Genomic DNA, 22,228 nt, shown 5'->3' on the forward strand with positions numbered 1-22,228 from the left:
CATTATTCTGACTGCGAGACACGAGGGACCCTATCCCTCAAGTTTAAGAGAAATTGTTTCTCGTTCTGGCAGGATCAGTTCTATTTGATGTGCAGAGGTGCGAGGCCGCATCTGCAACTCAGGAGAGCTCCATTTAACATGTGTGAGTACTCAGTGACATGTAGGCATGTTTTTTATAGAGCCCCTGTTCCCAAATTGGCTTTAGGTTTGAAACCCTAAGCTTCAGTACGACAAAGGATCTTTGCTAAGAGGAATCACCTTCCTGAGTCTCCCAGAGGCAAGAGCTGGAAAGGGGGTGGTGGTTCCCACTGTGGGAGCACCCAAAGGACTGAACCAACAAAGCTGCTGGGCCCCTGCTCACCCACCCAGCTAGCTCTGTACATTCCTCCCGCCACCCCAAAAGACCTCTGCCCCAACACGCAATGCAGTAAACACGCATGTGACCCTGGGAAGGCACACATTTGCTGGTGTTTAGGGCCCACTGCATGAGCTGAAGGCACGTATTAGCTCCTTAAAGGGAGGTTCTGGAAGTTCAGAGCTAAAATCCAACCCAATTAGGAAATGGTTCTTGAATTAGGATAAGCTAAAGGCTGTGGCTTTAAAGAATCTAAAGATGTTCTATTAAAAGCTTACCAGCCAACAGCTGTGAAAATAAACCAGCGTTCCTGGATGGGCTTCCTCCGCGTGTAGGACCACCCAGAACCTGCCAGGGCGGGCCACCGCTTATCACAGATGCGTCTGTGATCCAAAGACAGATCCGCACAGGGAACTTGCTGCTCACACCCCCTCCACAACGGAGTGAGCAAATGTGACTTCAACCTTCTGGACAAGTGATTTAGGTACAGAAACAGTAAAGGAAGGGGTGGGTAAGTAGATTTTCATTAGGTATGTGTGCAGAATCTCTCAGCCACAGGCCCCATATCCCCCAAACAGAAATAACAAACCTGAATCGAAGTTTGACACATCTTTTTATGTACAAATGGTCAATGATACAGATGGCGTCACTTTTTATAAATATCTGCAGCAAATCCCCTCAAAAAGCTGTGAGTAAAAACTATCTCGCTACACAAAGGGCCTGTCCATCCCCAAAAGTGTCAACCGCAGGAGAGCCTATTCTTAGCCACACACTTGTGGGGCCTCCAGGGAAGGGCAGGAGTGCCTGGGGACCGAGCGAGAGCCTTCCCATCTCCCTAGAGAGCCGAGGTGACTTGAAGGTCATCTGTTGCCCAAGACCTGGGAGGGATCAAACTCTTTCTTCCCAAGGCTTCGGTCTTCTTTGTCAGGCTGCTGATTAAGCCGTCTCTCTGTTTCCTGGCAGCAGCCCAGAGGGAGGGAGGAAAGGAAACTACAATAGGGTGAGGAAGTAAAAAACTCTGGGTATTTTGATTAAAAGAAAAAAAAAACCTTGGTAATCAATGTAACCCTGTGAAACCAGATTCACCAGAGGGAAAATGTGATTTAGCATTCTGGAATCTACAGACAAGCATTTTTTTTAAAAGAAAGATAATTACTTAGCACCAATCTCTCTCTCTGGTAATTTTCCCTTTTCCTTCGGGCCCCTGGCTGTGATCAACGCAGTCGGAGCCCGCTCAGCAGTGCTGCAATCAGTGACACAGCGGGGCAGGAGGGGGCGCGGCCACACCCGGCAGAACAAACAGCGCTCACGCCCGAAGCACTGTTTCTGGGGCCACCCCGACTCGGGCGACACAAGCGGACCCACGGTCTCCTCCCGGGCTTGCCATGTAGCTCTCTAAGCCCAGGGGGCTTCACTCAAAGCGACGCAGGTGGTTGTACAGCGACTGGACGTAAGTGAAGACACACATGGGGTCCGGCTTGCGGCCCATCACCATCATGTCCTCCACCTCGATGAGGCGCTCGCAGTTAGCCAGGTTCCTGAAACACAGAAGCCCCGTGAGAATGACGGTCCGCGCAGCCAGCCAGCCCGGCGCCCATCCTCACCGCCCCGAGGAGAGAACTCTGCCTGGAGCTGGAGGCTCCCAAGCGCGGCCCAACAGAGAACTCAGGTCGCCCCAGCACAACCTCTGGAGTCAGGGAGTCTGACCCCGAGTTTCCCAAACCCCCCACTCAGGAAGCACCGATGCAACTCATTTCGACCTCAGCCGACTTACATTAATGTTCAGACAAATTAAGTTTCACATTGAAATACCACTAAATTAAATTGCGCTATAAACACAAACGTTATTAATTTAGTCTAATTGTATCAAACACTTAAATTTTACTTAAAAATTCAACTTATATCAGCAGTATATGGAAAATCAGCATAAACTACAAAAATAAACGTATGGTTAGTCCTTATTTAACATCATGGACAGGTTCTGCGATGTCAGCAAAGGGATGTATAATGAAACCAACTTGACCGCAGGCTAACTGACACAAACAAGAGTTCAGTCCCTACAGCTTCTCATCAGTGTTACAACAACATGACATTGAATGAAATTTTATTCAAGGATTTGCTGTAAAAAGAAATTCACTCCCATGCCTCCTAAATCTGTTTCTAAACTTTTTACCAGGACCTATGGTTAGATTTTTCACTGCAAGTCAGCACACGTACACACACGTGGAAATTAAGTTTCATAAAAATACCCTTTCTACTACCAATACTTTATTTCTAATATTTCATCTCTATTTCTCCCCCCCCCCCGCCTTTATTTTTAATGCTGGTATGAGCCACTAAATTGAGTTTACTATGTATTGATGGGTTACAACTCGAAGTTTAAAACATTGCCAAATTACTATGGCTTTATAGTATAGTTTATTGGCTCTCATGATTCCTCCGACTTTGTTCTTTGTCAAGATCACTGTGGCTATTTGGGGTCTTTGATTCCACATACATTTCTGGAATATTTGTCCTAGTTCTGTGAAATACACTATTGGTATCTTGATAGGAATTGCCTTGAATCTATAGGTTGCTTTGGGTGGTACAAGTATTTTAATGATGTTAGTTCTTCCTATCCATGAACATGGTACATGCTTCCACTTTTATCTCCAATTTCTTTCTTCAGTGTCTTATAATTTTCAAAGTACAGGTCTTTTATATCCTTGGTTAAATTTACTCCTAGGTATTTTTTATGGAATTGTAAATGGGATTGTTTTCCTTAGTTTCCCTTTCTGATAGTTCATTATTGATGTATAAAAATGCCACTGGTGCCCTGACCAGTGTGGTTCAGTTGACTGGAGTGCTGTCTCGTGAACCAGAAGGTCGTGGGTCTGATTCCCAGTCAGGGCACATGCCTAGGTTGCAGATTTGGTCTCTGGTCGGGGTGCATATGAGAGGCAGCCAATGGATGCTTCTCTTCCTTTCTCTCCCCCTCTGTCTAAAAATTAATAAGCATGTCCTCAGGTGAGCATTAAAAAAATGCAACTGATTTCTGGATATTTATTTTGTATCCTGCTACTTTACTGAATTTATTTATCAGTTCTAGCAGTTTTTTGGTGGAAACCTCAGAGTTCTCTATGCATAGCTCATGTCATCTGCAAATAATGACAGTTTTACTACTTCCTTTCCTATTTGGATGCCTTTTATTTCTTCTTGTCTGAGTGCTGTGGCTAGGACTCCCAGTGCTGTGTTGAATGAGAGTGTTGAAAGTGGACATCCCCCTCTTGTTCCTGATCTTAAGGGAAACACTTTTAGTTTTTGCCTGTTGAATATGATGTTGGCTATGGGTTTGTTATATATGGCCTTTACTGTGTTGAGGTATATTCCCTGTATTCCCACTTTGCTGAGAGTTTTTATCATAAATGGGTGCTGGATTTTAAGCTTACCCTTTGTGACAGCATGGATGGACCTAGAGAGTATTAAGCTAAGTGAAAAGAGCCGATCAGAGAAAGACAGGTACCACATGATTTCACTTATTTGTAGGATCTAATGGACAGAATAAACTAACAAAGTGGAGACAGACTTGGACACAGAGAACAGAATGACAGGTCTCAGAGGGGAGTCGGGAAGCTAGGTAAAAAAAAAATGAAGGGATTAAACAAAGTAAAAAAGACTCATGAACACAGACAACAATATGGTGATTGCCACAGGGAAGGAAGGGGAGCAGCGGAGGTGGAAGAGGGTAAAGGCGGGTAAATGGTGATGGAAGGAGACCTGATGTGGGGTGGTGAATACACGATACAACATACAGATGATGTGTTATTGAACTGTATACGTGAAACCTGTATAATTTTATTAACCAATGTCACCCCAATCAATTTAATTTAAAATTAATTAATAATTTTAATGAACATTGCCTGCAATCATGTTGTCCCTCTCCCCGCCCCGGGCCCAGTGCCTCTTGCTGTGGGAACCACTGGTGTAACTTCTGGACCTTGGGTGCCCATGCATGTGAGCCGGGGCTGCTCACTGGGCTGTAAAGAAAGCTGTTCCCGCCGCCATCTCAGCTCAGAGGCAGCTGAAGCCCCCGGCTTCATGGAGACAGGATGATGAGTATCCACAGTTAAGGGACATCACACTGCTTCTCAGCACTGAGTCTTGCAGTAACAGCTGAAGTCCCCTGGAATGCCGAGCCACACTCCCCCCGGGCACCGGTGTGGCTGACCTGGCATTATCCCGCAGAACCAGAAAGGCAAAAACACTTGCACTCGGTCCAGTCATCAGTGTCCTTCCTTCAATAGCTGTGTGCACTTTTGTAGTCCCAGGGGTCCCCAGTCTTTTCACCCCGTGTCACTAAGTGCATGGCTGGTATGGCTCCTATCCCACCTCCATCCTTACTAGCTCCGTGACTTTGGGCAGGAGACTCAGCATCTCCGGGCCCTGGTTACCCTATCTGGAATAGTAACCACCCATGCACACAAGATGGAACGGTGCCTGGCACATGGAAAGAGCTCAATAACCGTTAGAGATGACTGTTGCTGTTTCTACTGTCATGCCCGAATTTGAAATCTAGGTAGCCGAGTCCAGATCCTGGCTCTACCAGTGGCTTCACCTTTCTGTGCCATTTCCTTGGCAGAAAGTTAGGCTCCTGACCCTGCTCCTACTTCCAGAGGGCTCCTCCTCTGCTCTTCTTTGGGAGGTGGTGTGTCTTCATGTGCCTTGTACCCCAGAGCCCATGAACCAGTCCACGTGGTTCGTGTAGCACCTTCTCCCAGTCCCCACCGAAGCCTGGGCTCGCGTGCTCCAAAGACACGAACCGTGACATTAGCACAAGGCCCAACTGGCCTAATGCCAGGCCTCCTATCAGAAACTAAATGTCAAGGCGAAATGGAGACATCTGTCCCAGATCCCATTGCCGCCTCCCCCTCGGTCTGGAGCGGGCAGACTGTAAGAGAATCCAACAGCTTTGTAGGGTGGCATGTGCTCTGGCCCAATGAGCAGGCACCCTTGCTCCCCAGGTCGGGCCAGAGCAGGGCTTGGTGTCAGGAAAGTCGGCGCTCTGACAAGGGCAGGCATGCAAAGGTGCTTTGTCAACGGTCAAGGTCCGAAAATCCAAGTTCTTCTGAGAGTCCTCTGGGGACCTGAGTTAACCTTCCTGAGCTATCACTTAGCCTCTAGTGCCCTCCTCCTCCCCTGCAACTCAGGGAGAGCACCTCCCCTCCCCGCCCCGCCCTCCCAGGGCTGCTGTCAGAGGGTCTCAGGAGTGTGAGCAGGCTCTGCACCTGTGCCAGGTACCAGCCCAGACAGTGTGGCCTTGGCAGTCCCCCCATCAAATGTGGCAGCGTCAGTACCCTGAACCCAGCCTTGGGAGAGAACTGAAGTACCATCCTCCAAACAGCCCCACTGGAAGCACCAACCGTCTCCGGGAAGGCCCTGCCCTGGCTTGCTTACCTCCGGGTCCAGGGCTGGGGCCTCATTTCCTTCAAGGACAGTTCGAATTCCTCTGCAAGTGGCACTGGCCATGAGAAAGTTTTCCCTAAATTTCTCATACTCTTCACACTTCACACTTATGGGTCTCACAAGGCTATTCTCAGGTTAATTCCACGCTCCCCACCCTGCCCCTGCCACACACACATACACACAAAGTCCCATTGGAAGAGAATCTTCATATCCATGTCTTTTCCTGAAACTAAATATTCTGGTCCCTTCACTGTCCCCAAAGGGTGTCTGGGACCCCGTCCGCTGAGCCAGTTCTAATTTCTTTTCTGTCCCCCTCAAGGGATGAACCCAGAATTGCTGGCACGTCCCAGGTGCTGTCCAGCCTGTGCAGGCAGAGCGAGCTGACCCTCTTCTTTATTCTAGGGGTCATGCTGACTCTCAGAAGAATGACAGCCCTGCCCAGCCAGTGAGTGTTCGAGATCTGAGTGGTGGTCGGCACTGGTGCCCAGGCCTCCCCCTGGTGTCACCCTGGCGTCACCCTCTCCTGCCCAGGTAGAAGCAGGGGGTAGGGTGCTGGCTTCCCCAGGACATGGCCAGGGTACTGGGCCACATCTGCCCGGTCTGTACCCTGGCTGACCCACCCCAACAGTAACAACGAGATGGCCAGAAGCTGTGAACATAGCTTACAAGACAGAATATAAGAAAAATGATGATCAGCAACTTTTACAAAAATATTTAAGTCTCAAATATAAGAGACCCCAATTGCCTTTTAAATTACAAACAAACAAACAAACAAACCTGCTTTTGTATAAATGGTACAAGCTTGTTTTAAGTAATTCAAACAACATGGACTAGTCCAAAGGAGAAACTACAAATCACTTCAAATGTCACCGCGTAGCAAGAACAAGAGTTAACATCTGTGTACTGGACATTTTAAATGAGTTTACTTAGCCCCTCCTTGTTCAGGGTTAAAAGGGGTTCAGGGGGGTTTTCTCCTACTCCAGTCTAGTGTGATCTTTAGCTACCACAGGGCGGGCCTGTAAGGGGGATGAAGTAGGGGGAAGGGTTATTTTTATTTATTTAAGCCTTCTCTAAGACCAGGATGCCAGGGCCCGGACTGCAGCCTCCGATCTGGTTTTAGGAAGAGACACATGGACACTACAAATAGCCTGCCAGCCCCTTCTGCTCAGCGTAACCCGAGAGCAGGGCACATTCCCCGCAGGGCAAGTGGGCGCTCCAGGCCGCACGTCTGGCTCCACGGGAGATTCGGAGAACAAGGTGTAGAGGGTCACGTACCCGTAAAAGGGGCTGTTCCTCCAGCTTTCCAAGTCCTGAACACCTGTCCCCCTAACGGAGCTCATTTTGCTGTCAGCACCACATCCGCTCACACAGATTAGGCCACAGGGAATCTTCGGGACCATAAATTATTGGGGGAGGGGGAGCACGAGCCGCTTTTGCTCTGCAGGTTTCTGCTGCATCTCTGCACTTTTAAGGCCCTTGCTCAAGGAAGGATCTGAAGACTTTTCCTTCCTGTGTACGGTGGACCCAGTGTTTGGAGGCCCTGTCCATGTCCCCTTTTCCCTTCGTGAGCGCCCAGGCTCCTCCCCTCCCACACTGCCTGCTCCCAAACCGCATTTCTTAGCTCCAGCCTGCCACCTGCGTGGCTCTTGATGGCTTCCAAGCGCCCCTCGTGTCTGCCGAGCTCTGGCTGGCACACCGAAGGGACATCAGAGAAGGCACTGGTTGACAGAATCCTCAAGCAGGTGTCCCCGTGCTTCCTCCCAGCTTCTCTAACCAGCCTGTTGCCTCAGTAACTGGGGACCCAAACTGCTGCCCTCCCGAGAAGCCTCAGACAGACAGGTCCACCTTCCCAGCCCTGTCCACTTAGTACCTCTGAGATAATCTCCCGGGTGACTCATGAGAGGAGGCACCTCCCAGACTCTGAGCAAGTCCTGGCCCCCTCAAGTCAGCAGAAAAACAAGAACTTGTGCCAGGGGCCTAGCGGACCATCTGCCCCTCACCCCAGCCGGGAGCAGACCCAGGCCACAGGAGGCAGGGCCAAGCTTTTCAGTCCCACTGTTTGCTCTGGGTAGAAGGGAGACGAACCCTGGAGCAGCGCCCACCACCGCTCTCCCCAGCTAGGAACAGAAGAAACATCTGTTTGGAGTCTGGAGGCTCTGCAAGCACAAAAATGATGCCGGGAAAGCACAGCCACAAGTTGCTCTGGCTTTGGCTGCCAAGGGAAGCTGTGTTCCCTGCGAGCTGGGGTGCAGGCCACCACCCGTGGCCCAGGGCCTCCCTCTCCTAGCCATGGGTCCAGGCCTGAGGTTGGCTATGGCAGCCAGGGCTTGAGCTGGCACCACCTGGCCCACTGGACTTGATGGAGAACTCTGAAAGCCAAGTGTGGCCTCGCCCACTGGGGTGGGTCTTGGGGTGCCACGGCAGACCCTGATTCTGGACTGTCCTGTTTCTAGGCTTCAGAAAGCTGGGCCTCATCCTGGGGAAGCGCCCCTCCCCGGCATCGTGCACTTGGCTCTACTTCACCATCGTCTGGATCCAGTTGCATAACACGCTCCATCCAAAGCTGTTTCTGCAATTAGGATGACAGCTAATCCCAAGCAGCCAAGAAAGAGAAGGCTTTTAAAGTATACAAGCAGTTCTTATGACCCCAAGGGGGCCGAGAGTCCAAGCGCGTCATCCGAGACAACACAACAGGGGCAATGCTCATGTTCCAACCACTTGGCCAGGGAGCAGCCAGCGGCCAGGTCTCCATTCTGTCCCCAGGGCGTGGGCTGCTGCTCGGAGGGGCGGCTGCCTTGGCTCCAGGTGAGCCCCTCAGGACCAAGTGCAGGTCTCCTCACCTGCTGGCTCGAACTCCTTCCCTGGACAGGCTTTGGTGGGTGTGGGGGATGGGAAGTGGGGCGGGGAATGAAGTGAGGAGGCCAGGCAAGGCCCAGGAGCGAGCTCCTCCCGCTCAGTGAGCACAGCAGAGCACCCCCCAGACACGGGCACTGAGCACGCAGACCGCGGACAAAGGTCAGCCACAGAGGCTTGAGTCACAGGCACACAGGTGGGTGGGTGTGCAGGAGGGAATGAGAAATGTGTCCTCCAGGAAATACTGCTTTGGAGACGCCTTCCTTCCCTCTGGCCTTCCTCCCCTTAACTCTACAAGACTCAGCATCAGGCAGCCCTGACTACCTTCATTGGTGCCCGATGCCACGCTGGGCTCGAACGGACCACAGCGATGGCCCCCTGCCCTCTGCCTCCTGCCTGTGTCCACCCAACAAGAGGCCCTGGCATGGAGGCAGGAGGAGGGTGAGGACAGCGTATTGAGCATGCCCCTGCTCCTTCCCTGCCAGGTCACTATGAGCTGGTCACTCGCACTGCCCAAAAGCACAGCTCCTACCAGCCAGCCCCCTGGACACAGCTATGCTCCAGTTTTCCTGTGGCTCCGGGTTTATTGGCCCGAGGGCAACGCATTACACCTGGCTCCTTCCCTCACTCCTGCTGCACCTTTGTAAGGAGCCCCTCACTGACTCAGGATGGATGCACCTCCACTTCACCATGGCCCCTGATGCTCTGGGGGTTGCCCTCAGACAGTAACCAAGTCCCCAACTGACTTCCCATGCACCTCCCGATCCCAGAATTGCCCACACCCCATCTTCTCCCAGTCAGCGGGGCTTAAGAAGGTAGGCGGTTTCATATGGAACACTAGAACAATGTTTAGAGAAGCAAAAGTCCACTTATTGGAGATGTTTTCAAACTGGCAGATGTTATTCGGTTTCTGGCTGAGCAGCAGCTGTGGCTCACCCAGGCACCTGCATCTTCCACCAGCCCCGGGAGGACGGACTCCATGCTCTGAGGGACCTCATCCCACTGCCAACCAAGCCCTGTCTGTGGCTGGTCTCCCAGACCATCCCCCAGAGGCCAGCCACCTGCAGGTGCACCCATAGGAGAGCCTGGCTCCACCACCAGGCTCTGCAGTCTCGCCACCTACACAGGATGCAGACCAGCTGAAGGGCCTCAGGGCCTCGGGCCTGTGGACAGCTACCCCGTACTCTGCCCACCCCGGGCTTGGGGACTGGGCCAGGGCTGGTAGCCCATGCGACTGCCATGTACTCACTCAGCCATGGTGAATGCCAGCTCGAAGTTCTTCTGCCGCTGCATGGGGCTCAGGGTGCTGTAGTCGAAGGCGTCGGGGAAGAACGAGTGCACCAGGGCGCAGAAGGCCATCCCGTCACTCCAGCTGGAGGAGAAGTTCTGCAGGTCCACGTGCTGCACGCAAGGCAAGGTCCATGCAGGCGGGTGAGGGGGGTATGGCCCCACCTCACTGCCCTACCCAACTCACCCCCACAGGCAGATTCTCCCAGCCCCTCCCCAAGGTCCATCATCCACCCAGCACAGCCACAGCTGTGGGCACCAGACCTCACCCCATAACAGGCAGCAGACCAGTCTGCACAGGCCCAGGTACAGGTACAGGACTCCTGGGTTTGCTGGGGGCTCACGGGGGGGGGGGCACAATTTCTCTGGCTCCTACCTTCCACCCCCACCTGTGGTTCTTGCTCTGGCCAGGGGACCAAAAGCAGGGGGTGCTGCTTAGTACAGCCGCTGGCCAACATCCCAGGGGCCAGGGTGGGACCCTGGCTCACCTGGTAGCCGAGAGTCTTGTTGCGACACCACTCGAGCAGGATCTGCTTGATGCTGCTGGCGCTGGCCACCCCGAAGCTCTGGGACCGCTTTAGCTTGGCCCGGGCCTCGCCCTTCCCCCTGTGGAGAGAGCGCAGCCTGCCATGGGGGCATCCCTCAGCTGCTATCTCCTCTGAGAGGCAGGGGAGTCCCCAGCCATTCCCACACCTCGGGGAAGTGACCCTACCTGCTGTGCTCCCCCAGGGGCCACGCTGTCAGTACACAGCCTCCCTCACCCCCCACGGCCACATCCAGGTGTGAGCCCCCCCACCTACCAGCCACACAGCCATCCTGGATGGTATCCAACAGGACCAACCCCCTTCCAGCCTCTAGGTGCCCCTGAGAACCCCCTAATGCCTATCGCACCTCTCCTCCTGAGCCTCCCTCTGAGGCCATCTGTGTGCAGATGGCTCTTTCCTAGCCTAGAAAGGCTAGCCCAGAGGTTTCCTCCTCTGGGCCCCAAGGACATGCCCTAACAGCCAAGGTGAGGTTGTCTGGGCCATTGAGGACACTCCCTCTCCCTCACTGGGGTCATAGCCTTTGGAGCCAGCTCGGGGGCCTTCATCACCACCCGCAGGGCTGCACCCCGAACGCAGCAGGAGGCACTGCTGGGCACGGACGGCAAGGCCAGACAAACGTGCAAGGGCGAGCCCCATGTCTAGCAGGCAGCTCCAGGCCTGACGGAGGACCGAGTGGCACTTGGGTCCTGTGTGCCCCTTCCTGGCTCCTATGGGAACCCCAATTGCCTGCCTTCCTGTCTTCCGGTCACTCCCAGAAGACAAAGAGGCTACAACTCACGAGGAACTTGGGTGTGAGGGTAGCCCATGAGCCCCCTCTGGGGACAGGGGAGAGAGGGGGGCTCTCATCCGGCCTTGCCTGGCTCCCTGCCCCCCAGCCCACCCTGTGGCCCAGCCCTGACCTTGTGTTTTGCCCAAGAGTTCAGCCCTTAGAAAGCCCCCCTTGTGCTGTGTCTGCCGGACCCCAGTCTGGGCCTGGTCCTATCTGGGAGCCCGGCCTGGCCTGGGGCCGGCTTCCGTACTTGCCCACCGTATCCTGCTCCCACTTCTCAAACAAAGCCTTCCGGGCCTGCGCACTGGAGGTTCGGGGCAGCGTCTGCGACCTCACCAGCTCCCGGCGGCTCTCCCCCTGCCGATGGGTCTGAGTGGTGGCTGGCAGCTTTGGGGAGGGGGGCGACTGGGGTGGTGTCACCAGAGGTGGGCTGAGGAGAGAACCACCGAGTCAGGGACACAGGTCCAGCTGTCACTAGGTCACACGGGCTCCTCCTCCCCACTGAGTGTTAAATGAGGCAGAAATTGGGGGCGGGGGCCAGCCTGGTGGCAGGTACAAAGGAGAGAGCACCGCTTGCTCCAGGCTCTCACCAGGCTCTGACCGGTTGGGCAGGTTTTCTGAACTGGCCAGCCCAGCCGCCAGACTCAGGGAGCATGGGCCCCTCACCCGGTGAGGGTGTCAGTGGGAGGCGGGCAGGGGCATCCTCTCAGGCAGCAGGCATGTCCACAGCCAGTCCCACAGAACCAGACGCCCCTCCTCCGCCTCCAGTAGATAAGACCCCCTTTGTTTCTGCCTCCCCTCAACAGCTGGCCAGAAAGTCACAATTATTTTATTATTAAAAAGAAAAAAAGAAGAAAGCAAGCCAAGCCAGTCCCCCACCCCCATCTCCAATCACAGCCCAGCTGGCCTGGGGGGACACAGGGACACCCAGAGACCAGGAAGAGGCCTGTGGCACTGGGCAGCCCCTGCGGGCCCACCCCGGCCTGCAGCCTCTCCAGGTACCATCTCAGTCCCCGGGCAGGAGGCTGCCCAGCTCAGAGGGACCCTAGTCAGGGTGGATCGATAAAGAAGAGAGTGGGGGACTGAGATACCCCTCCCGTCTTTTGACAGACTTGCTTTGAAGGGTCCACCCAGAAACCAGCCTGCAGCCACACTGCTCCAAACAAAACTGTCCGCCAAGCCTCACCGCCCTCGTACATGCTCCAGGCCCACCCCAGCACCCCTGTTGTCCCGGTGCTCTGGAGGCGACCGGCCAGGGCACGTGCTCCCTCATGCAATGGGCGCAGGGAGCTCCCTGCAGGCGGCTGGGGCACCCTGGGTCCAGGGCAAAGCCCAGATGATCCCCAGGGAGCGATGACCCCCCAACCAGGAGCATGGCTGGACTCACCTGTCATTGCTCCTGCCTGCTGTCACTGCCCCATAGCCAGAGCCCAACAAAGGCCGTGGGAAAGAAGAATTCTTCTCTGCGGGACAAAGGGAGGGACAGAAATAACCAACCCCGGTCTCCGGGAGGGCCAGCCCCTGCCTGTCTCCCTCATCTGCCTGGCCCTGCTCTGTCTACCCAGCACCATTCCACACAGGGGGAGGACCCCTGGGCCCAGCCCACCCCACCCCGGCCAACAGCTGAGGGGAATGGAGGCCGGGAACTTAGAGCAATGACCTGAAAGGGCTTTCGAAGAGTGCCCACCTGCTCGGGAGAGCACAGGGCCCGGGGCCTCCTGCACTGTGCATCCAGCTAACACCCTGTTCCTGAACACTCATTTTCGAGGCCCATGTGGCCCCAGCCTGGTCTACCACTGAGGCACGACCACAGCCCCAAGTCAGGCCTGGCAGGGGCGGGGGGACTACGCCAAAATGTGCAGGGCAAAAGGCCACCTTCTAACTTTTAACCACAGCCTCGGCCTATAATCAAGGCCATAGTTGTCCCCTGCAAAGGACGATGCTATTTCATGGCCTCTCTGGGAGACGAGTCTGGCAAGGATGGGCCCCACGGGAGGGTGCAGACGGGCTAGAGAAGGGAGTCGCTGTGACAGGCAGGGGAGCTGGGGCCTGGCCCCAGATTTTCTGAGTCTCCAGCTGACTGCTCCCCACCCAGCCCCTGCGCACCCTCCCAGGCCAGAGTTGGGGTCTGCCCCCAAGCCCCTGCTCCTACCACTGGGACTGGGAGTCCAGGGTTTGGTGGCTTCACTGGGGCTTGAGCTGAGGCCCCCCAGGATGGTGGCAGATGTGGGCGAGAGAGCCGTGGCTGAGGTCTCCCCAGCAAACCTCTCGGAGACCCGTGTGACAGCCATGACTGGCTGGTGGGGCAGCCCCAAGGAGAGGCTCCTGGGGCGAAGCTTGGGGACCTCTGGTGCTGGGAGGGTCTGGGCAGCCTCAGGGGTTCCATCACCTGGACCTGGAACATGTGACAAGAGGGGGGACAGCAGGTGTCAGTTATGGCATCCACAGGGGCCTCAGATGCCCCAGGAGGGCTCTAGCCACCCTGAACCCCCCTCTCACCTCTTCCAAGAAGGCCTCCCTGACCACTCTAGCATCCCTGAGCTCCCCCAAATGGGGACTTCCCACCACTCCAACCAGAACTGACATCTCCCCCAACTTCCCCTCACAGCCAGGCTGATGAGCACCCTCTGCCATCAGCCTACCCTCTGCCCCACTCAGGCTGGGACAGCTCCTCGGACAGGTCCTGCTTACGCTCCTCCAAAAACAGGCAGCTCGCTACCTTTCAAGATCTCCCACTTCTCCCTGTGCTGAAAAAGTCTGCTCCACCTCGAATGCAGCTGCTCTCCTGGCAACCTCTCCAGGGCTGTGGTTTAGGCTCAAGTCCCCCCACCCAGCCAAGGGATGGCCGGGCACAGGTGTACCCCTGCCAAGACCCCTGAAGCTAGCCCTCAACCCCCTACCTGCCCCTGGCTGGTGCCCGTTCTCAACAATGCACGAGTTTGAGGTCCTCCTCATCTCCGACTCGCTGGCTTCATCCAGAAGATCCACACTCTATGGAGACACAAACACCGCAAAGGCCCAGTCGGCCACGATCGGCTGCCCACCTCCCGAGTCAACCCCCAAAGCCCCTCCTGATTCTGGCAGGGCAAACATTGTCCACCAGTGAGAGAACTGGCCCCAAGGACACACTGTGACAGGCCAAAGGTGCACAGCCAGCTGGGATGGACCCAGCCCCAGCTATTGAGCCCTCGGGGTCCTAGGACGCCAACGCTTCACTGGGCACATCTCAGAACCCAACAATGCCAGGCAGGAAGGTCAAGACGGAGGGTGCCGAAGGAGTGTGCACGGTGGTCGCACCCCTACCCTAGGCTGGACCAGATGACTGGGAAAGGGAGAGCCTGGCTCTGGCTCATCCCAGCTGGGCAGGCTGGCGTGGTGGCCTATGTGGGAGCAGCTGACACCCAGAGATGTACATAAGCTTGCTCTGGGCCAGTGATGGTACCAAGGCTCTCCTGCTGAGGCCTTCCCACTGGACGCAGGGTCGCAGGGTTTGCCCAGACGTCTGGAGCACAGGGCTCCCCCATCTAGTCTATGCTGCAGAAGTGGAGGGGTGAAGAGAGAAAGCCAAAATCAAGAGCCATCGGGGAACCTGGCATCCTGGCGGTGCCACCAACCACCAGGTGGCCTGGGTTAGGTCATGCCCCCTCCGGGTCTCAGTTTCTTTGTTTGAAATATGGGAGTAGGCTACACAAGTGCCATCTGAGCATCTACCAAGTGTCAGTCCTGTTTTCTGGGCAGGCCACTTATACCAGCTTGCTTTTCTGCCCTCCCACGTAGGTGCTACCGGCCCCATTTTACAGAGGGGACCCGAGGGCTGAGAGAGGGAATGTACACAGTGCAAGGCTACAGCCAAGATTTGTAGCCAGGAAGGACATTCTTCTCCTCATCTGTGGTCCTGCTCCTCTTGCAGTGAGGGAAGGTGGACGCCCAGAGTGTCTGTAAGGCCGCCAGGGTCTGCTGGCAAGAGGGGAACCAAGGCAGATCCCTCCCAGGGGTTCTCCTAAGAACCCACAATGGATGGCTTGGGAGAGGTAGGCTGTATCTCTCCCTAGATGCCCCCAGGCTGGTCCCCTTGTTTATAAGATTCCCAGGTGGCCAAAGCCCATCCCTGGGCCCCAAAGGCTCAGCTACTCCTGCAACCAGTGCAACAGGTGGCAAGCCTAGCATGGAGGAGTCAGGGCAGTGGGGGAGCCCAGGCCGTGAGCAGAGCAGCCGCGCCAAGGCAGCATGAGAGTGTGTGCCTCAGAAAGACTTCCTCCAGCCCAGCAGGCCAAGGAGGGCTTCCCAGAGGCAGGGGTGCCCGAGCCACGTCTAAAGTGAGCCAGGTGGAGGCCATTCCCAGCAGAGTGACTAGTGTCTGCAAAAGCAGATGGACATCAAGGCACAAAGCATTCTGATCCAGTGGCAACAGAAGTACCACACAGCCCAAAACGCCAGCCCCAAGAACTTGGACTTGACTCCTTGAACAAGAAGGAGCTCAAGGTCATCACCTTTGTGTTTTTAGGAATATCCTTTAGAAGCCAGGATGAGAGTAGCACGGAAGAGGGAAACCAGATGGCCAGCCACCTTACTAACCTCAGGTGCGGAGGGGAGATGGGGCAGTGGGAGAGAAAAGGGCAAGAAGGACTCAGAGCTCTGGGGAGTGAGTGGATGTGGAGGGAGGAGAGGACACCACTGCACCCCCCAGCCTGGGCTTCGGGCCTGAGTGACTGCCTAGGAAGGGAAGGGGCACTGGTGGGGAAACAAGAACTTCAGCTTGGGACCTGACGAAAGCAAGTGGCCTGGGGCATCAGGGAACTGAGGTCAGGAAATAGCTGGATATTTGAGTGAGAAGTTTAGAAGGGAGGACAGGCAAACGAAGAAGCAGGAGTCTCAAATCCAGAGCGCAGCAGAGGAAGAGGGCAGCATGGGGCTGACGGGGCCAGGGATGAGGCACCACATCCGTCTGAGGGGTGGGAGAGGCATCTGCAGATGAGGAGAGGAGCCCTTGGGCAGGTGGGAAGGAAACCAGGAGAATGTTGAGAAAGGCGGGTGGAAGTGTAGCAAGAAGCCCGGTGTGTTGGCAGCAGCCAAAGGTGGCCTCAGGTCAAGGAAGAGAAAGCCAAGATAAGGTCTAAAAAGCATCCATCAAGTTTAGCCAAAAACAGGTCACTGGCACTGTTCAGGAACTAAATAGAGGTGAGGTGGGGGGAGGGCACAGGAGATGCGGAGGGGGGAGGGGGAGATCTTGTAGTAACTTCAGCCGTGAGGGGAGAGGGACAAGGCAGTTTGAGGGGTTCTTTCAGAAGAAGGGATAGGACATTTATAGGCTACGGGAAAGGCTCCAGCTGGCTGAGGGGCCCCTCTGTGGCTGGGGTCTCTGGGAGAGTGAGAAAAGACAGTACTCAGAGTCTGGCCCTGGAAAGGGTGTGACCCCTCAACTTCTGATTCTGGAGGACAGAGGGGGAGGGGCCAGGCCTACTCCAAGGAACAGTGGAGAAGGTGGGGTGCAACTCCTGGCAGCCCAGCATGGGGAGGGCACCCCTAGAGCCACAGCGTTGCTAACCTGAAGCCAAGTCATCAGGAGGTGGAGAAACGGTCCATCCTGAACCCCAGCCCCCACCTATCACCCGGTTTCACCCCACTCTGGGGTCTCTATGTCCCCCCACCCACCCTGCTCTGGTCCAACAGGTTCCACAGGTCCAGGCAGGGGCCTGGAAGGACAGGCTGACAGCGAAACCATTTTCCCAGGAATGTGCGTCTCTATGGGGTGGGGGGACCCCCCCCCCAGACACCTGCCCTGCAAGTTGCAGGCCCATACCCCCCATGATGCCTCAGGGGACCACACACCACAACCAGACAGGGAGAAGGTTCTGGACTGGCCAGATTCCTGCGAAGGGGAAGGGCATAGGGCGAACTCATGCTGAGGGGACCCCCTGCATCGGGTGGTAGCTGAACCCAGACTCCCAGGCTCACCTGCACCTCTCTCCTCCATCTCTGTGACTGGAGCCACTCCTCACCCAAGGAGCCAAGGGGCTACTCGGAGACCAGCCTCCAACCCACCACCACACAAGCCCAGGGCAGAGAGGATCACCCCTAGCCTCACACAGAGACCACAGGCACTGGCAGAGTCAAGGTCTGGGACTCGGGTCTCCTACCCCACAAAGCGCTCTGGCCTTGCAGAGGGCAGCGAGGACAACTCAAGACAAACTCACCTCCCAGGACCTAGGGCAGGCTGAGCCATCCTAGTCAGAGGAGGGTAAGGTGTGACTAGGGTATCCACCCTAGCAGGCCCTGAGCCTGTACCCAAGGGGCCTAGCTGAGCTGGAGCAGCACTTCTCCTCGTCCCCAAGCCCGCCCATGGAGGCCTCTGCTTGTTCTCCAAGGAGTCTTCCTTTGGTGGGGGCAGCCTGCCTCAGCTACAGGGGAAGGAGCCAGAGAGAGACCTCTGTGTGCCTGGTAGAAACCACTGGAGAGGCTGGGAACAGGAACCGGTCCTGTTGAGCTGGCTCCAGCACTCCCAAGCTCCCCGCCTGGGCCTTGTTTTCAGAAAGGGAGGCTCCCTTGCTGGGCCTGGGAAGGTTAGGGGGACAGGTGGGGATGTGGTAAGTCTGATTTTGGAGACCCTCCACAGAACTTCTCACTGGGGAAGTTCTTAACCACCTATAAGAGCAGGAATAGTATTTCAGGCACTCTCGGTACTGCCTGACCCCCGCAGGCTCACATGTGGACACGGGAGCCTGGGCCCACGTACGGCCAGAACCCCTATTCCAAGCCTGTTAACACGCCTGCCCTCCTCCTTGCTCACACCAGTTTTAAAGACTCAATTCAAACTTCTCTCCAAAGCATTTAACTCCCTTATCACACAATGTGTCTGGGAAAGGAAGGCAGATAAGGCGAGTCTGGTTTCTTTCATGGTCAGGCCTGACACCTCGCTCCTGGCGGTAGTTCCTAAGGGACTTCACTGCCGTGGCCATGGGGGCCCAGTGGCTTCAGCTCAGCCGGGAGGACATTTCCAGGGAACAACTGTGGTCCGGTCTCCAGGGCTTGGCCTGGCCTCAGGCTGCTGCCACCCACTGCGGCCCCCAGCCGGCTCCCTCCACCGGCCAGACCACAGCTGTGGCTCTGTGGACTCTTTTGTGAACAGTTTGGGCTGATGTCACTGTTAAAACTATTTACCCCACTCAGCGGGAGAGGCCTAGTGGGCTGGGCCAATCCCCCTTGGTTTAGTGGAGAGGATTCTGAGGTCTAGCTGAGAGGAGATGACCCCAGAGCCTCACAGCAAATGTCCCCAAACCAGCTCTGTCCACTCTGGGGACTCAGGCCTCCCACAGGGAGCCCTCCCTGGTTACCCCCACCCAACTGCCCTGTCCTCTCCCTCCTCCCAGAGCCTCCCTGGCTGCTCTTCTGTCTGCTCACTACCTGGCTCCCATCAGACCTGTCTAAGCCAGATGAGCAAGGTCCTTAGCAAGGTCAAGCAAGGTTTGTGTACTCAGAAGCTGATTACATGATCAACGCTTTCTGCACTGAGTTTGGGGCACATTTACATGCTGAGCAGGGCCCACCTCCAGTCCTTGCAGTCTCCACTTTAAAGCAGCAGGGTGCAAAAGAGTCTCCCAATCTCATTGCTTGTTACAGAAGGGCAGCATAACGCCAGCCTCCACAATGCCTGACCAGAGCCACCACTTAGAGTATGCAAATGAGACCTTCACACCCAGAACCTCCATGCGATGCAGATGGCAGGGATGGGGGTTATGAGAGGCCAGGAGAGCAGCAGCCCCTGCACCCACCCTTGACCCTGTCCAGCCTCATCCTGGAGCCCTGATTCCCTGTTCACGACCAAGCACCCGGTTACACACTGTCGGTCACCACACATGAGCGGGGACTTGTGGACGACCCCACACAGCCCTCTTCACTACCAGAAACTGGCTGGAAGCCTGTGTCAGGGCTCCTGAGAGGTGGGTTGCAAGGGAAGTGGGGACCAGTCTTGTAGTCAGGTGGGGGGAAGCTGCCTCAGGCCCAGGAGCCTCTGACCCCACTGGAGACCCTGGTCATCCTCTACCCACACTTGCTGTTCGCCTCACCCCAGGCCTTTCTCAAGTCCACAACCAACCCCCTGACCGTGTATCCGTCCTCTTCCCCCAGTCGCTGCAGCGTCACTGCTGACCCCCAATTTCTCCCTGAGGGCTCTCCCCTCTCATTTCAAAAGGTGGGCTCTCTGCGGCCTTTTAGCTCTCTGGCAGCTCCCTGTGGGACAGACATGCAGGGGCTGCAGCCCCAGGGCTCCTGCCCACCGTCTCCTTCTACACAACTGAAGACTTCACCCCCTCTACAGCTTCAACTCCCACTCTGCCCTGATATCTCCCTATGGCCTTGACCACTCTTAGTGTCACAGATCCGTGATTCCACCTGCTCTGGGGCAGCTTCGCCCTGGGTGCCCCGCTCCCTCTTGCTCAGGACGGCCCAAACGAAGCCCCACATCTCCACCAGATCTGTGACCCAGCAGTCCGCACCCCCCCAGGGCCCCTCACTCCATCTCCCTGCTCACACCCACGGACTCTCGCATCCTGCTGATTCTCCCTCTGAGATCCCGCTCCAAGGCAGCCCCAGCTCTCCAACCACCCTCCAGCCACCCTCCAACCCACCATCCTCCTTGAGGGAGCTTGCCAGATACGAGGACCCCATCCTTCCCCTGCGGTGTCTCTCACCCACCACCTCCACCTGAGAGGACTAGCTCACCTCAGGTGATCATGGTCAACTCCCACTGAAAAAGTTGGATGACTGGAGGGAATCCTCCCACATATGTACATGTGTACATACATATGCATGTATGGCTCTGGGGGTATTGTTGTTCAAACTTGGGCAGTTGCTCCCATGAGCAGACAAGTAGCAAATGCAGGGTACAATGAAACCTCAGGAGTGGCCCACGACACAGTTTATTAGGCACATGCGAGCCCACAGTGGTGATTTTATACCATGGACATGTAGTGTCACACTCATAGGACAGAATTAAATGTATCCATATTTCCAGACACTTCACACGGAGCACTGGGACACCCAGGGGCTCTGCCACCAGCACATGTTTAAGTGCCTCTCACACCCCAGGGACAAAGCCCAGCTCCCTTTGTTCAGCATCCGGGGGGCCTCCACAACTTGTCCCTCCACTCTCATAGCCAGGAAGTCCTTTCAGTGTTTCCAAGGATGCTGCACAGCCCTACAGCACCAAGTCTACGCTAGCAGCAACAAGGCCTGGGCCTTCCGCACGAGCCTCCCTGGGAGACCCGCAAGGAAGGGATGATTATGTTTGGGGCAGAACACCTGTTCTGGCTGCCTGCACTGTTGGTACTGCTCTGTCTGGGGCTATCTGCCACTCAGGCTGGGACCTGAGGCGAGGGCTAATCTGATCGCCTCCCACTGTCTCACTGAGGTGCAGCCCCACCCACACAGGAGACCAGAGGGCCTGATGGATTGAACCTAGAAGGGGCAGCAGGTGCGGTGCAGACTACTCACACCCAGGCCCTGGAAACCCAACCCCAGAGCACATGCCTGAGCAGAGTGGAAAATCTCACCTAAATCTGCACACACCATGGAAACATTCTAACCGGCCACTCCAGAGGTCCCCATGCTCAGGGTATTGACTGGCCCACACAGCCTCTGCCCCACCCCCACGCGGTGAGGGCCTGTGGCCATCACTAAGCTCAGGAACCTAGACACTGCTCAAGGCTGGTTTCTCCACCTCTCCCTTCACGGTAAGGATTTGCCCCCTGCAGCGCGAGATCCTAAACAAGGCTGTCTGGCCGCACCAGACCAGACTGCGTCCTCCCCTCCCCCCAACAGGACTTGAGTTCCCAATCTGGGTTAATTGATAACTGGAACCGTCAGGCCTCAGTGGAGCGGCAACGATGAGAGCGCGTGAATGGAGGTGGGGCAGTAGGGTATGCTGACCATTCCAACACTCCCGCGAGGCCCTGGGCGGTGTAGAATGATCAGGGGCCAGCTCTCAGCGCCCAAACCCTTGGTGTCACAGGACAGCTGGGAGAGGGAGACAAAACTCGGAGCAAACAAGTCCCAGCTCCACGAAAGGAAGGGGGCCCGAGACAGGTGCAGCAGGCCGGCTAAGATAGTGCTTCTCTGCCTTCTACAACTCCGAAGTGGCAGTCGAACTCCCACCCCCAGTCCTCGCGGTCAGTGGAGAAACTGCCCCCAACATTCGCCCTCGGGGCGGCTGGGAGGCACCTACGAGCCTCACTCCCCGGCACTCGCGCCCGCGCTTCCCGAGGCTCACCTGGCTGCGGCCGGACAGCGAGAAGGTGGCGTGGCTGGCGAAACGTGCAGTGCCCAGGCGGGGTGCGCGGTCCGGGACAGAGGGCGCCGGCGGAGGGCTGGGCGTGCCTGGTGTGCCAGGCGCGGGGGACAGCCCACTCGCCAAGCCCAGTGCCTCCACCTGGCGCGTCAAGCGCTCGAGCTGCGCCTGCAGCCGCTGGTTGTCGCGCTGCAGCTCCGCTACAGTGCGCGCCAGCGGACTGGCCAGGCGCAGCGCATCGGCCACGCGCCGCTCCACGCCGCGCTGCAGCCCCTGCATGTCCTCGTGCAGCGCGCGCACCGCGCCCTCCAGCGCCGCCTCGTAGCGGCCCAGGGCCTCGCGCACGGCGCGCGCCTCCGCGGCGTCGGGGGCCGGCTCCATGGACGAGCAGGGTGCGTAGCACTAAGACCGAACCTGGCAGCGAAAGGAGCCAAACTCCGCAGCTCTTCGCCGTGACTGGCGGTCAGAAGCTGGGCTAGTCGGAGGGGCGGTGGGAGGAGCGGGCGGAGGGCGGAGCGGGCCCCCGGAGCCCGGGACTGGGTGCCGCGGGAAGGCGGGGGCGGGGCCTCGAGGGCGGGCCTGGGGCCGGGAGGGCTCTGACACCCCCTCCTGCAGAGACCTGAGGGGTAGGTGAGTCGGTGGGGGCCCTCGGAAACACCTAAGAAGAGCTCGCTCGGCCTCTCAGTTCCTCCGGT

General features: G+C 56.6%; 1 protein-coding gene across 1 annotated transcript; it reads right to left on the reverse strand.

The window, feature by feature from the left end:
• Positions 1 to 951: 951 nt before the first annotated feature.
• SMTNL2 (smoothelin like 2) lies at positions 952 to 22,005 on the reverse strand. The gene is made up of 8 exons (XM_028534401.2): positions 21,516 to 22,005; positions 14,152 to 14,242; positions 13,404 to 13,646; positions 12,639 to 12,714; positions 11,502 to 11,681; positions 10,426 to 10,543; positions 9,900 to 10,051; positions 952 to 1,893 (listed from the first exon to the last, which is right to left on the reverse strand). The coding sequence occupies exons 1-8, from the start codon at positions 21,912 to 21,914 to the stop codon at positions 1,767 to 1,769; spliced, it is 1,386 nt and encodes a 461-aa protein (XP_028390202.1). The 5' UTR covers positions 21,915 to 22,005; the 3' UTR covers positions 952 to 1,766.
• Positions 22,006 to 22,228: the final 223 nt, after the last annotated feature.

The sequence above is a fragment of the Phyllostomus discolor genome, chromosome 8 (assembly GCF_004126475.2).
Source record: "Phyllostomus discolor isolate MPI-MPIP mPhyDis1 chromosome 8, mPhyDis1.pri.v3, whole genome shotgun sequence".
In the NCBI taxonomy this organism is placed as follows: Eukaryota; Metazoa; Chordata; class Mammalia; order Chiroptera; family Phyllostomidae; genus Phyllostomus; species Phyllostomus discolor.